Source organism: Pinus tabuliformis, chromosome 4_1 (assembly GCF_031772625.1).
Source record: "Pinus tabuliformis cultivar Carrire ecotype Pingquan chromosome 4_1, CPIR1, whole genome shotgun sequence".
In the NCBI taxonomy this organism is placed as follows: Eukaryota; Viridiplantae; Streptophyta; class Pinopsida; order Pinales; family Pinaceae; genus Pinus; species Pinus tabuliformis.
The window spans coordinates 734,820,718-734,834,905 of record NC_142303.1 but is presented as its reverse complement, the minus strand read 5'-3'; the positions used below and the strand labels follow the sequence as shown (position 1 = coordinate 734,834,905).

Sequence of the window (14,188 nt, the reverse complement as noted above, 5' to 3'; positions counted from 1 at the left end):
ATATATATATATATATATATATATATATATATATATATATATAATATATATATATATATATATATATATATATATATATATATATATATATATATATATATATATATTTAAGAGACTAAATCTAATGAACGGGAAATACTAATGGCGAGATTGGTTTTTATATATAAAAAATCAAAAGGGTGTTAGATTTATGAAATATTTTGTCGTGATTGAAAATGTAAATATTTAAATCATCGGCGTGGCAATGTGAGTGGTGGCACTTTGGAATTTCTGGAGAGAAATGGGAATGACATGCCAAGTTGAGTGGGGGAATTAGCTGGTTAGTGGAGGTTGTGCGATTATTCGACCAGTGGGATGTAGCGTAGGTGTTCTTTTTTATGCTAGACACCCAGTTGAATAAGGTGAATCAGTTCTATAGAACTAAAGAAAAGGAGTTCCTTGAAAGAGGGGATGCGTTGAAGGAACAGCTGGGAATTTTGAAGGGTTTGAAAGCTTCTCTCACAGAACCAAAGGAGAAAAAATCATCTCAGGGCAGTGAAAGTGAGAATAATTCCACGCATTCTGTCGCTTCAACGGATGACTGCAAAGATGATAGCATTCGTGAGCCTGCAGAGGATGGTGATCTTGAGGACAAGCAGGAAACGACGCAACTAGAGGAGGAAGGTATCATTGGTTTTGAGAATAACGTCGCACGATTGGTTGAATCACCCAGGAGACGGTCTATGGATGGAATAAGATCCAAGAAAAACAACGATAAACACCTGAGCAAGATCAAGTCTAACCCTAGAAGTCGCAGTTTTAGCTCACACGATCAAAGCATGAGAATGGACATTCCCCTCACCACACCTACCAGGACGTTCTCGGAACTCACGCATGTTCTGTGGGACGATTTGATGAACCAGCAGAACAAAGACATGCCGAAAGGCAATCGATTTATGCTTAACAAGAAGAATCTTCACCGTGCCGAAAAATTGATCCGCGGAGCTTTAGTGGAGCTATATCGTGGGCTAGGTTTCCTCAATACTTACAGATCGTTGAACATGCTAGCATTTGAGAAGATCTTGAAGAAATTTGACAAGGTAACAGGGCAGCAGCAAATTTTACCTATTTATTTCAAGTTGGTCGAGAGGTCATACTTCAACACCTCGAACAAGGTGGTAAAACTGTCCGATGAGATTGAGGAACTGTTTGTTCAATATCTCGCAGCTGATGACTGCCGAAAGGCAATGACATATCTCAAGCCAAAACAATCGAAAGTGTCCCATACAATAACATTCTTTATTGGGGTTTTCACGGGATGCTTCTTAGCTCTGTCTATAGGGTACATAATCATGGCCCATTTAGCTAAACGATACCTTTTGCGTAACATGACAACTAGTTACCAAGTTTTCAGCTTGATCAATTTGCACATATTCTTGTAGAGATGTAATATAGTCATGTGGAGAAGGCATCAAATCAACTATATATTCATCTTCGAATTTTCGCGAGAAAGAGAGCTTAAATACCAGGATGTATTTTTGATTTGTACAAATTTTATGACAATAGTAGCGGGTTGTATGGTTGCCCAGCTGGCCCTGAGAGAAAAAGGGGTTTTCTCTGTTCAAGTTGATACTATTCCTGGTCTCTTGTTATTGGCCTCCATGGTAGTCCTACTATGTCCACTGAACATTATTTATAGGTCAACAAGATTTAATTTCCTTCGAGTTCTATGTAACATTGTCCTATCGCCCTTCTATAAGGTGGTGATGGTGGATTTTTTTTTTTCACGGTTGATCAACTAACTAGTCAAGTTCCGCTGCTAAAGCAGTTGGAATATGTAACATGTTATTACGCTAGTGGAAGTTATAAAGGGAACTAGAACTCTCATAGTTGAACAGATAATAAAAATTCCACAGACTTACTATACGTTGTCTCGTTTCTTCCCTACTACTGGCGAGCTATGCAGTATGCGAGGATGACAACAATGTCTACATTATCATGGAATTCTGTGAAGGTGGGGAATTGTTGGATAGAATATTGTCCAGCTGTGGAAGGTTCTCAGAGGAAGATGCCAAGGGTATTGTTGTGTAGATTTTGAGCGTAGTTGCCTTTTGTCACCTTCAGGGTGTGTTGCATCGTGATTTAAAACCAGAGATGAAAGACTGAACGATATTGTAGGCAGTGCATATTATGTAGCACCAGAAGTCCTTCACCAATCATATAGTATGGAAGCAGATGTATGGAGAAGATCAAAGCATTCAGGTTTTCCATTCAGATTCTTCTTCATATGTTTCATGTGCTAATTTTTTTTTCCAAGAAGATATCTGCTCATCTATTTGTTCAGAATTTTTTGGGGACCAGGAGCAGTTTTTTATTGAAGTACATTTTGAAGAAAGATCAGAAGCAGGTGAAAAGGACACCTTGTTCTTTCAGCAAGAGGTAAATCTTCATGTTTTTTAGGATCCAATGGCCAATCTGTTGCAGTCAGCTGTGAAAGTGTTTATTTCAATGTTCAGTGATGAAGGAGATCATGGTCAACTATGTTTTTGGATGCCTAGTGATTAGTTTGTATTGTTGACCAACAGATCTGATAGGAAGAATCAGTCAAGAAGCCATCTTCTTGATTGGTTGCATTGGCATTTTGATATAGTTTGAGGATATATTATCTTGTAAGAAACACGAGTGGCCATGTACTGCCACCCAGCTTTAAGTTTTAAGTCCAGGTCTTTGCCTTTTTGAGTTAGTTTGTTAGAGTCAAGTTTTTCAGTCATGTCAGTTTGCATTGAGTCAGTTTCAGTCAAGTTTCAGTCAATAAATTGAGTCGTGTTGGTTTGTCGGAATAATGGACTCCATAGCCCAATGGACGAAGGCACTATCTAGCTCTCCCAGAGATCTGATGTTCTTGGCACCTCCATGGAGCGACAACTGCCATCCCAATTGGAGCCAATGTTAGACTTAGTCTTGTCAGTCTTTTGTCAGAGTCAAATTCACCAAGGTTCATATCTCGTCATGTGCAGCCATCAAATACCAGTTTGGTCAAAAAGGATCATCTTAATCCTTGAGTCCAGGGTTTTGTCTCCAGAAGTGTTCACTAACGCCTATAGGCCAAAGAGAGATTCAATAAGGTTTCACTTCAAGATCCACATTATTAATAATGCTGAAGAACAGTTCTTCTTCAAAACTCTGTTTTAAAGAAGAAATTATTAAGTTCGTTCAATACATGGTTGATAAGGTTTTACAGCTCTTCAGGCAGCACTGCCCATCTTGCTAGGTTTAGCAGCTCCTATTCCTGCAGAAAATTAACCAAGAAAAAGTCAGCATTTCAAGCCAAAATCAGAATGGAAGTTAAAACACATCTGTAGTATAATTTGTTCTATTTGCATAAGAATCTTGCACTATAGTTTCCAAATCCAATTTTGTTATGACAGTGCCAAGGGGAGGAGTCTAATCAGCCTGCAAGAGGGTCGAATATGTTGTTTTTCGCCAAACAATAGAAGAGTTGAGTTATTTATCATTCTGGGGACTAGTTCCAAGAAGATTTGCTACCACCACTAGCTGATAGCGAAGTCATAATGTCCAGAGTTGAGGGCTTGCAGCAGTTGAGATTAAATATTTGATGGTTGTCGTTAGATCCAAGGACATGTAAATAAGGAACCTGTTCTAGATTTGTTCATGCTTAGAATTTCAAGGTATTATGGCCGCATTGATGAGAGAACCATAAAGATTAAACAGCCAGCACTGCACATACATTATTGTTGATACAGAAGTGCTACAAGAAGAGAGTTGCCAATCTTAGTAGATGCTAAAAGAAAGAGAGAAGATGAACTGCCTACAATGACAGATTATGTTGTGTGCTCGACAAAGTTTCCTCAGCCAGAGAGGTGAAATACTGCATATTGTTGTCACGCTTCTGCTATATGTTTGGGCAATTGTAGAATAGACCTGGACAGAGATGCATACTTCTTGGTATGGCTCTGAGATTGCCTTGCCTTAAGTTTGTACCTGTGACTTTGGGTGAAGCAGGATGTGTAATGCTTGAGAAACATTATAAATATTTTTCACCATGACTTTTTATAATTATTTGTCACCATTCAAATAGCATGCCCATTCAAGAAAACATCAAACAAGTCGATTGCAAATGTGGGAGGGCGAAATTTGTAGGTTAAAGTCGGAACTATTTGTTGAAGACTGGGTGTGGCGGATAGGATGACTGGCGCAACGCACATGGGCCGCGCAGCGCATTGGGCGCTCCTCCACAGTGCATTTTTTGCATGGGCGCGGTGCACTGGTGACGTGCGGCGCATTGGGTATGCCGCGCGGCACATACAGCCCAAAGGCCTGAAATTGCACGAAATTCCCCCAGCTCAGACTTAACGTGGATTTGCTAGCTATAGGGCATTCTTAAACAGCCCCAAGCAGTATGCCTTTGCAGATCTTCTTTACTACGCCTTGGACGTCCACAAAATCAGTTCATGAGCTTGTTTTTCATAACCATAAGTTTGAGGAAAGCGTGGCAATAAAAATTCCTGGAAACTATAGACGGTTGGGACGCAAAGCTACAAAATTCATTCATGTGCCCAGAATTCATTTCGAGATGCGAAGTGTTTGTACGAGAATTTATATGAAGGGTTTTTTTTAATCTCACACTCGGCGTTACTGAACCAAAAGAGCAGCAATGGATGACGCCGCCGCAGTTCGGAGGATCCATTTGATATTCAAAAATCAAAATATGATAAACATGAAGCAAAGAAGGTACCAAGGGTAGAAAAGAGATAATGCAGTCTCTGCCTTTTGTCCAACTTGTACAGTGACCTATCGCAAAGCAAAATGTTTTTACAAGATAAGACCCTTCCAAAAAGTTAACTTACACCTTAAGCAAGGATGGGATATTACTGGCTTCCATCGTGCTTTCTTCACATTGTCGGTTTAGTCTAGGCTTTATGGCCAGCTCAAAAGTGCATTCTCATTCCTTCCTTATTTTCAAGGCCCCCATATGCTGCGAATATTGTCAGTCTACTCTCGTAATATCATGAGTTATTCACTAACGTTGTTGATAAATTTGCCAATATATATATATATATTTAAGAGACTAAAGCTAATGAACAGGAAATTCTAATGGTGAGATTGGTTTTTATGTATAAAAAATCAAAAGGGTGTTAGATTTATGAAATATTCTGTCATGATTGAAAATGTAAATATTCAAATCATCGGCGTGGCAATGCGAGTGGTGGTACTTTGGAATTTCTGGACAGAAACGGAAACGACATGCCGAGTTGAGTGGGGGAATGAGCTGGTTAGTGGAGGTTGTGCGAATATTTGACCAGAGGGATGCAGCACTGGTGTTCTTTTCGACGCTAGACACCCAGTTGAATAAGGTGAATCAATTCTATAGAACTAAAGAAAAGGAGTTCCTTAAAAGAGGGGATGCGTTGAAGGAACAGCTGGGAATTTGTTAAAATTGTAATTTCAACAGCGCGGTAGTTTTCGGAAAACCGCCCCGGTCTCCTCGCACCACCATTCGCAGAAGGCGGTATCCTTGAAGGGGGACCCGACACAATGAAACTCCACCATGCGTCCCCAGTACGAACGACGAAACCGCTTTCCCCGGACGCTAAAGGTCGTTTTATTTGCCCGAGGTTGGCTCCCGAACCTCGTTGGATCGAGTTTGGTAGCTCGGATCTGCGCGAACTTTAATGACCGGGCCCGACGAATGAGGTGGCGACATGTGGCACCGAAGTGACGTCAGCCGACCCCGCCCGCGTCAAAATGAAATTTTTTTTGTGTCGTTTTGTGGTTGACCGTCGTGGAGGAAACGACATGGTTTTAATGCTTCTACGTAGAATTAGGAGGCGGCTTTTAATGTGGAAATGGGGCATTCGTCCTATATTTTTTTATATATGTTTTTACATAGAATTTGGTGAGGCCATTTAATATGGTTATGCGCCATTTTTTTATATGTTTTTATATATGGCTATGTAAGCCCGTGTGTGGCAATGGTTATGCAGTTTTTTTTTGTTGTGTATTGTGACTGTGGCAGCGCACAGTGGTGTGGGTTAGTTTTTTTTTTTGTTTTGTTTGTTTTAAATGCACAGCAGTGCGAGAGCTCATGGATTTGTAATGAACGCACAGCAGTGCGAGATATCATTGGAATGATTAGAACGCAGAGCAGTGCGAAAAGTATTTGAAAACAGGGATGTATTGTATTGCTTGCTCATCGCAAAAGCAAGAGATAGCATGAGATTGGATTTGTAATACCCACAACAGTGGAAGGCCAGAAGTGAGAGAGAGAGACAGAGTCTCTCCATTGAATCCCTCTCTTCGCAGAGGATGAAGTTTGTAACAGTTTTTTTTTAAGCAATAGAAAGTGTTTTTTTATGCTGTTGTAATGGACTTTTATGAGTCATTTTGTTTTAATAGCTTCCCTGTGCAAAGGTCCTGGAACAAAGGAAATAGAGCATTGGCTCTGTGATGTCTGTTTGTATGGTTTTGGTATTTTCTCCATTGAAAAAGGCCCAACAGTGGTATCAGAGCAGGCTCAGGCTCTTTAAAGAAGTTAAAGAAGCTGAAGGAAGGTGTGGTTGCAGCAGTCAAAGTTCTCCAGCAGTGTGAAGACTCAGCCAAAAGAGTTAAGGTATTTCTCAAAGCTTTCCTTTGTGTTACTGTTGAAGGAACAGTCAGTGATTTAAAAAAACACAGTCAAGTATTTGAAGCCTAGTTAAGAATGGCGAGGTCAAAGAAGAAAGCCTCCAAGCCTGCTAAAAATGTGTCTCCCTCCTCTACTAAAATAGAAGGCAATCTATTTGAATACATTTTATTTGAAACCCCAAAGTTTGATGGAAACTTTGATGTATGGGAAATAAAGATGAGGGCTTTCCTAATGTCTGAGGGGATTGAAGTCTGGGAGTCAGTGATTAATGATAGCAAGATGGATAAAGAATCCATGGAGTATGATGCACAAGCAGCAAAGACTATCTTGAATGGACTCCCTGATTCTGTGAAGAAGAATCTAGGAAAATATACATCAGCAAAGGATATATGGGACAGACTGCATGACCTTCATGCAAAGGGAGCACTGACCATAACAATGAGTCAAGAAGAAAATTATGAACCCATCATAGAAGCTAAGAATGAAAAGCTTGACCTCATCAAGCTTCAGGTAAAAGAAAGGGATGAAGAGCTTGCCAAGCTTAAGAAGGAGCTTGACCAATGCAAGAAGAAACATCATGAAGAAGTCATATCCATGACAAATCAGCTGAATGGAGCAAAGAAGCAGGCAGATGTCTTGACAAGTCAACTTGAACAAAGACACAAGAAAGTGAATAAGCTTGTGGAAGAGATTGGACAGTATAAGGTAGAGGTCTCCTCCCTTAAGTCTGAACTACAAGAAGCCAGGAAGCAGGCACAAGGAGCTGAAAAGAAAATGAAGAGCAGTCAAGCAAAAGATGAAGAAGTCTCCAAAATGAAGACAGAGATTATCTCCTTCAAAATAGTAGCAGCTGAAGCTACTCGTAGCAAGGAAGAAACTGAGGGACAACTAGCAAAGAAAAATAATGAATGTGAAAAGTTAGAAGAAGAGATTGTCCTCCTCAGGAAGAAGGTTGAAGGGATGAACAAGATCATGAAGAGCTCTCAAGCTTTGGATGACATGCTCAGCTATCACAGATCTCCATCTGATAAATCAGGACTTGGGTATGTAGCTGAACCCTCAAACAAGGATGAGGATGCTTTAAGCAAAGGAGATGTGAAGAAGCCAGAAAGAGATGGTGATGCTCCTAGTTCCAGCAAAGGCAAGGAGAAAAATGAAGGCTGCAATAGAAGAAATCTTGCTCCAAGTAGAAAACCAGCTCCAAGAAGAAATGTAGTTGATGTCAAAGAGGCAAGAGGCAATGGTTATCATCAAAGAATCTCAAGGCAGCAAGGCTTCAGAAGTGCATCAAGAAAACCTCCATCTCCCAGGTACCAAAGTTCATTTTATGGTTATTGTTATGCTTGCTCAAACTTTGGTCATATGGCAAAAGACTGTAGAGCATTTAATAAAGATAAATGTTGTGGTCTCCGAAAATCTCCAAGAAACAATTTTAGAAGAAATCATGAAATGTTATTCATGAAAAATGTAGAATGTTTTAAGTGTCATAACATTGGGCATATGGCACGAGACTGTAACTTAGCATGGGCTCCTATGCAAGCTAGACCCATGCAAAAGAAGAAAGTTACACAAGTATGGAGAAGGAAGGAAAGGCAACCTGAAAACCCCTTGAACTCCCTAGTGGATCTAAATTTGTTTTGAGAAGAGTCTGCCAAAAGAAGACAAGCATACATTAAAGGGGAGCTTGTAATTCTTATTGCTGAACTGTATTAACAGTCACTCCTTGATGAAGACTTTTTTATAAGGGAAGGACATGAAGTTAAATCTGTTATAATAGCAGAGAAGAAAAGGGGACAGCGCTCAAATGTAAAGTGCAACAGCGCAATAAAAGTATGCAAAGCATGGAGACCCTCACAGCAGTGGGAGGACAAAACATAAAACAGCGGTTTGAATTTTTTTTTATGGAATACATGCATTGAAATGCATAGCAATGGAAGGTAGTTTCCTTTTATGTAAAGTGAGAGAATATACTCACAGCAGAGTGAGTATAATACACAGCAGATGGAAATGTTTTGTATTGGGAATGAAAATGCAAAGCAGTGAGAAGAAAATGAGAAGAAGGCAAAACGCAGCAGAACGTAAATGCCCAGTGGCTGAGGATGCAATGAAATTTTTCACACAGCAGTGAAGAATGTAATATTTTTTTTGTATGCAATGCAACATGCACAGAAATGCCTAAAGAAAAACAGGGACAACAGATTTTTAATGCACATGGATGAATGAAAATGTGTGGCAGCAGAAAAATGAAAGGAATTGCACAGCAGTGCATTGTGTAAAAAAATGAATGAAGACTAAGATTGTGTGAAGCAAGGGTGTAAAAAGAAAAGGCAGCAACCCGTGTTAATTTTTTTTGTGTTGTGTGGAGAATGCAGCGCAAAACAACGTGAGGATGACTTCTCTCTATGTGCAAGTAATGGAGAGTAAAGAGTTAGTGTATGGGCACACAGCAGTATGATGAAACAAAAGGCAGCCACAGTGCAAATTGCAGAGGCAACGCAGCAGCAAATAAAAACCCAGGGATGACAGAGTCTATGGTTATGGGTATGGACAGCAGCATGATGGCAAGAAGGAGAAGCACACAGCAATGCAAATAAGAAAATGCAGCAGCATGAAGTTTTGTTGAAGAAATGAAAGGTAATGGACAGCAGCACATGTAAAAGAAAATTTTGTTTACAGCAGTAAATGTAAGAGCAGTGAGTGTGTTGTTTGCATTTGAAATGCAAGTAAGACACAGCAGAAGTACGATTGTAATTAATGAAGGGGAGCACGCAGCAGCATGAAGAAAAGTTTTTTCATTGTGAAGAAGGGAAGCACGCATTAGTGCACAAGTAAAGAATTCTCACACAGCAGTGTGAATGTGAGAAAGGAAAGGCACAGCAACGCACATGTAAGAATTTTTTTATTAACGCACAGCAATGCAGAGTTTGTAAAGAAATGTAAGAGCAGTGCAGGTGTAGACGCAGTAGCGTGGAGCAGACACAGCAGTGTGGGCTAGACGCAGTAAAGAAGATGGCACAACAGTGCAGCAGAGAATATGCAGCAGCATAAAAGAACATTGTAATGAGTTTGCACACACAGCAGTGCAATGATTGTTTGTTTTGAAACTGCATCTAAGGCAGTGTTTGGTAGTAATCCCTCCGTGAGAGGAAGTGAAGTTCTTGGAGAATCCCTCTATCATGAGGATGATGCTTTTCAGCATAGTCATTTGGTGAATCCCTCTGTTGAGAGGAAGATGCTCTTTAGCATAGTTTGGTAAATCCCTCTGTTAAGAGGAAGATGTTTTTTATAACAGGTGAATCCCTCTGTCATGAGGAAGGTGCTCTTCAGCACATTGTAATGGTGAATCCCTCTGTCATGAGGAAGGTGCTCTTAAGCACAGTTTCAGGTTAATCCCTCTGTTAAGAGGAAGACTATTTTGTTGTTTATGGAACTGCATCAGAAGCAGTTGGTGAATCCCTCTATGTGAGGAAGATATCTTTGTAACAACAGTACTGAGGAATCCCTCTACGAGAGGAAGTGTTTGGGTATGTCATAATGCCCAGCAGTTGAAATTAAAGGGGAGTGTTAAAATTGTAATTTCAACAGCGCGGTAGTTTTCGGAAAACTGCCCCGGTCTCCCCGCACCACCATTTGCAGAAGGCGGTATCCGTGAAGGGGGACCCGACACAATGAAACTCCGCCACGCGTCCCCAGTACGAACGACGAAACCGCTTTCCCCGGACGCTAAAGGTCGTTTTATTTGCCCGAGGTTGGCTCCCGAACCTCGTTGGATCGAGTTTGGTAGCTCGGATCTGCGCGAAGCTGCGCGGACTTTAATGATCGGGCCCGACGAATGAGGTGGCGACACGTGGCACCGAAGTGATGTCAGCCGACCCCGCCCGCGTCAAAATGAAATTTTTTTTGTGTCGTTTTGTGGTTGACCGCCGTGGAGGAAACGACATGGTTTTAATGCTTCTACGTAGAATTAGGAGGCGGCTTTTAATGTGGAAATGGGGCATTCGTCCTATATTTTTTTATATATGTTTTTACGTAGAATTTGGTGAGGCCATTTAATATGGTTATGGGCCATTTTTTTATATGTTTTTATATATGGCTATGTAAGCCCGTGTGTGGCAATGGTTATGCAGTTTTTTTTTATTGTGTATTGTGACTGCGGCAGCGCACAGTAGTGTGGGTTAGTTTTTTTTGTTTTGTTTGTTTTAAATGCACAGCAGTGCGAGAGCTCATGGATTTGTAATGAACGCACAGTAGTGCGAGAGCTCATGGATTTGTAATGAACGCACAGCAGTGCGAGATATCATTGGAATGATTAGAACGCACAGCAGTGCGAAAAGAATTTGAAAACAGGGATGTATTGTATTGCTTGCTCATCGCAAAAGCAAGAGATAGCATGAGATTGGATTTGTAATACCCACAACAGTGGAAGGCCAGAAGTGAGAGAGAGAGACAGAGTCTCTCCAGTGAATCCCTCTCTACGCAGAGGATGAAGTTTGTAACAGTTTTTTTTTAAGCAATAGAAAGTGTTTTTTTAATGCTGTTGTAATGGACTGTTATGAGTCATTTTGTTTTAATAGCTTCCCTGTGCAAAGGTCCTGGAACAAAGGAAACAGAGCATTGGCTCTGTGATGTCTGTTTGTATGGTTTTGGTATTTTCTCCATTGAAAAAGGCCCAACAGAATTTTGAAGGGTTTGAAAGCTTCTCTCACAGAACCAAAGGAGAAACAATCATCTCAGGGCGGTGAAAGTGAGAATAATTCCACGCATTTTGTCACTTCAACGGATGACTACAGAGATGATAGCATCCGTGAGCCTGCGGAGGATGGTGATCTTGAGGACAAGCAGGAAACGACGCAACTAGAGGAGGAAGGTATCATTGGTTTTGAGAATAACGTCACAAGATTGGTTGAATCACCCAGGAGATGGTCTATGGATGGAATAAGATCCTTGAAAAACAACGATAAACACCTGAGCAAGATCAAGTCTAACCCTAGAAGTCGCAGTTTTAGCTCACACGATCAAAGCATGAGAATGGACATTCCTCTCACCACACCTACCAGGACGTTCTCGGCACTCACGCATGTTCTGTGGGACGATTTGATGAACCAGTAGAACAAAGACACACCAGAAGGGAATCGCTTTATGCTTAACAAGAAGAATCTTCACCGTGCCGAAAAATTGATCCGCAGAGCTTTAGTGGAGCTATATCGTGGGCTAGGTTTCCTCAATACTTACAGATCGTTGAACATGCTAGCATTTGAGAAGATCTTGAAGAAATTTGACAAGGTAACAGGGCAGCAGCAAATTTTACCTATTTATTTCAAGGTGGTCAAGAGGTCATACTTCAACACCTCAGACAAGGTGGTAAAACTGTCCGATGAGATTGAGGAACTGTTTGTTCAATATTTCGTAGCTGATGACCGCCGAAAGGCAATGACATATCTCAAGCCAAAACAATCGAAAGTGTCCCATAGAGTAACATTCTTTATTGGGATTTTCACTTGATGCTTCTTAGCTTTGTCTGTAGGGTACATAATCATGGCCCATTTAGCTAAACGATACCTTTTGAGTAACATGACAAGTAGTTACCAAGTTTTCAGCTTGATCAATTTGCATATATTCTTGTACATATGTAATATAGTCATGTGGAGAAGGCATCGAATCAACTATATATTCATCTTCGAATTTTCGCGAGAAAGAGAGCTTAAATACGAGGATGTATTTTTGATTTGTACAACTTTTATGACAATAGTAGCGGGTTGTATGGTTGCCCAGCTAGCCCTGAGAGAAAAAGGGGTTTCCTCTATTCAAGTTGATACTATTCCTGGTCTCTTGTTACTGGCCTCCATGGTAGTCCTACTATGTCCACTGAACATTATTTATAGGTCAACAAGATTTACTTTCCTTCGAGTTCTACGTAACATTGTCCTATCGCCCTTCTATAAGGTGGTGATGGTGGACTTTTTTTTTTCATGGCTGATCAACTAACTAGTCAGGTTCTGTTGCTAAAGAAGTTGGAATATGTAACATGTTATTACGCTAGTGGAAGTTATAAAGGGAACTCGAACTCTCATAGTTGAACAGATAATAAAAATTACACAGACTTACTATATGTTGTCTCGTTTCTTGCCTACTACTAGCGAGCTATGCAGTATGCGAGGACGACAACAATGTCTACATTATCATGGAATTCTGTGAAGGTGGGGAACTGTTGGATAAAATATTGTCCAGTGATGGAAGGTTCTCAGAGGAAGATGCCAAGGGTATTGTTGTGCAGATTTTGAGCGTAGTTGCCTTTTGTCACCTTCAGGGTGTGTTGCATCGTGATTTAAAACCAGAGATGAAAGACTGAACGATATTGTAGGCAGTGCATATTATGTAGCACCAGAAGTCCTTCACCAATCATATAGTATGGAAGCAGATGTATGGAGTATTGGTGTGATAACGTACATCTTACTATATGGTAGTTGACCTTTCTGGGCACACTCTGAATCAGGAATTTTTCGTGAAGTTTTGAGCACTGAACCTAATTTTGATGATGCACCATGGCCTTCTATCTCTCTTGAGGCTAAGGATTTTGTGAAAAGGCTTCTTAACAAAGATATACGCAAAAGAAATGAGTGCAGCTCAGGCCCTTTCTCATCCATGGCTTTGTGGGAAACATGTAATTCCATTAGATATTTCGGTGTACAAACATGTTAAAGCTTATCTCCGCTGCTTACCGTTCAAACGTGCAGCTCTCAAGAATAAGGAGTTGATGTGACCAAATGGTTCCAGGCACTGGTGAAATCATTAAGAGAGGACGAATTGGTGTACCTCAGAGCTCAGTTTAAGCTCCTGCAACCTGATAATGATGCCAGGATTTCTCTAGAAAATTTTAAATCAGCTCTAATGAGAAATTCGACAGAGGCCATGAAAGAATCCAAGGTTCCAGATATACTAAATTTGATGGATCTGTCGCTAATTACAAAAATTGGTTTCAAACGGAAAAAGAGAAGGTGAAAGGTCAAAAGCCCAATTAAATGAAGAATACCTGCGGCAGCCGAAAAATAGGAAACGATGGTCTATTTCTGACTTCAGTTACAATTTCAAGGGATTCACACCTACAAATGTCACTTTTTCAGATCCGAGCAAAATGTAACGCTGCTCCTTTAGCGATGGATGGCTTTTCATCTTCAGTTAGTAATGATTAAATCATCCCATATTCTGAATCGATTCATTTTTTGATAGAGTGAGTCTATTTATTGTATAGAAAATTTTTGAAGAGGGTTCTGAGTTCTGGCAAACAGTGGGAGAGTTGTGAAGGAAAAATTCACTGTACAGTTTTTTGACAGGGATTTAATGAAAAGATACAGCTCTGACTCCTGAGATTCTTGTGGTGTGAATTCAGTATTTGTTTTTTCCTTTGTTTCATATGTAGCTTGTTATGTTTCCATTTCATTTCATAATCATTTATAAATGAATACTTTTAAGTGAGAAAGGAAGAATCCAGTTTGCTGCTCTGCCTTGGGAAGGTATTCATGTTTTGTGTTTTCTTCTGTTTTGATAAGGATTCATCTATTTCCC

General features: G+C 40.3%; 1 protein-coding gene and 3 pseudogenes across 1 annotated transcript; all 4 read left to right on the top strand.

Moving 5' to 3' along the window:
• Positions 1–377: 377 nt before the first annotated feature.
• LOC149178240 (phosphate transporter PHO1 homolog 1 pseudogene) lies at positions 378–1,544 on the top strand (annotated as a pseudogene).
• Positions 1,437–4,353, top strand: LOC149178239 (phosphate transporter PHO1-3-like; annotated as a pseudogene).
• Positions 4,354–10,486: 6,133 nt separating this feature from the next.
• LOC149178238 (uncharacterized) lies at positions 10,487–11,763 on the top strand. The gene is made up of 3 exons (XM_089422032.1): positions 10,487–10,567; positions 10,837–10,895; positions 11,293–11,763. The coding sequence occupies exons 1-3, from the start codon at positions 10,487–10,489 to the stop codon at positions 11,732–11,734; spliced, it is 582 nt and encodes a 193-aa protein (XP_089278158.1). The 3' UTR covers positions 11,735–11,763.
• Position 11,764: 1 nt separating this feature from the next.
• LOC149178237 (CDPK-related kinase 3 pseudogene) lies at positions 11,765–13,624 on the top strand (annotated as a pseudogene).
• The last annotated feature ends 564 nt before the right edge of the window (positions 13,625–14,188 follow it).

What these genes read in the sequence shown, in the direction of transcription:
- LOC149178238 (XM_089422032.1), top strand. Translation starts at nt 10,487, where the DNA reads ATGTCAGCCGACCCCGCCCGCGTCAAAATGAAATTTTTTTTGTGTCGT. An exon ending in GCCGTGGAGGAAACGACATG is followed by an intron (nt 10,568 to 10,836) that starts GTTTTAATGCTT and finishes TTAAATGCACAG; the next exon opens with CAGTGCGAGAGCTCATGGAT. An exon ending in GTGCGAGAGCTCATGGATTT is followed by an intron (nt 10,896 to 11,292) that starts GTAATGAACGCA and finishes CCATTGAAAAAG; the next exon opens with GCCCAACAGAATTTTGAAGG.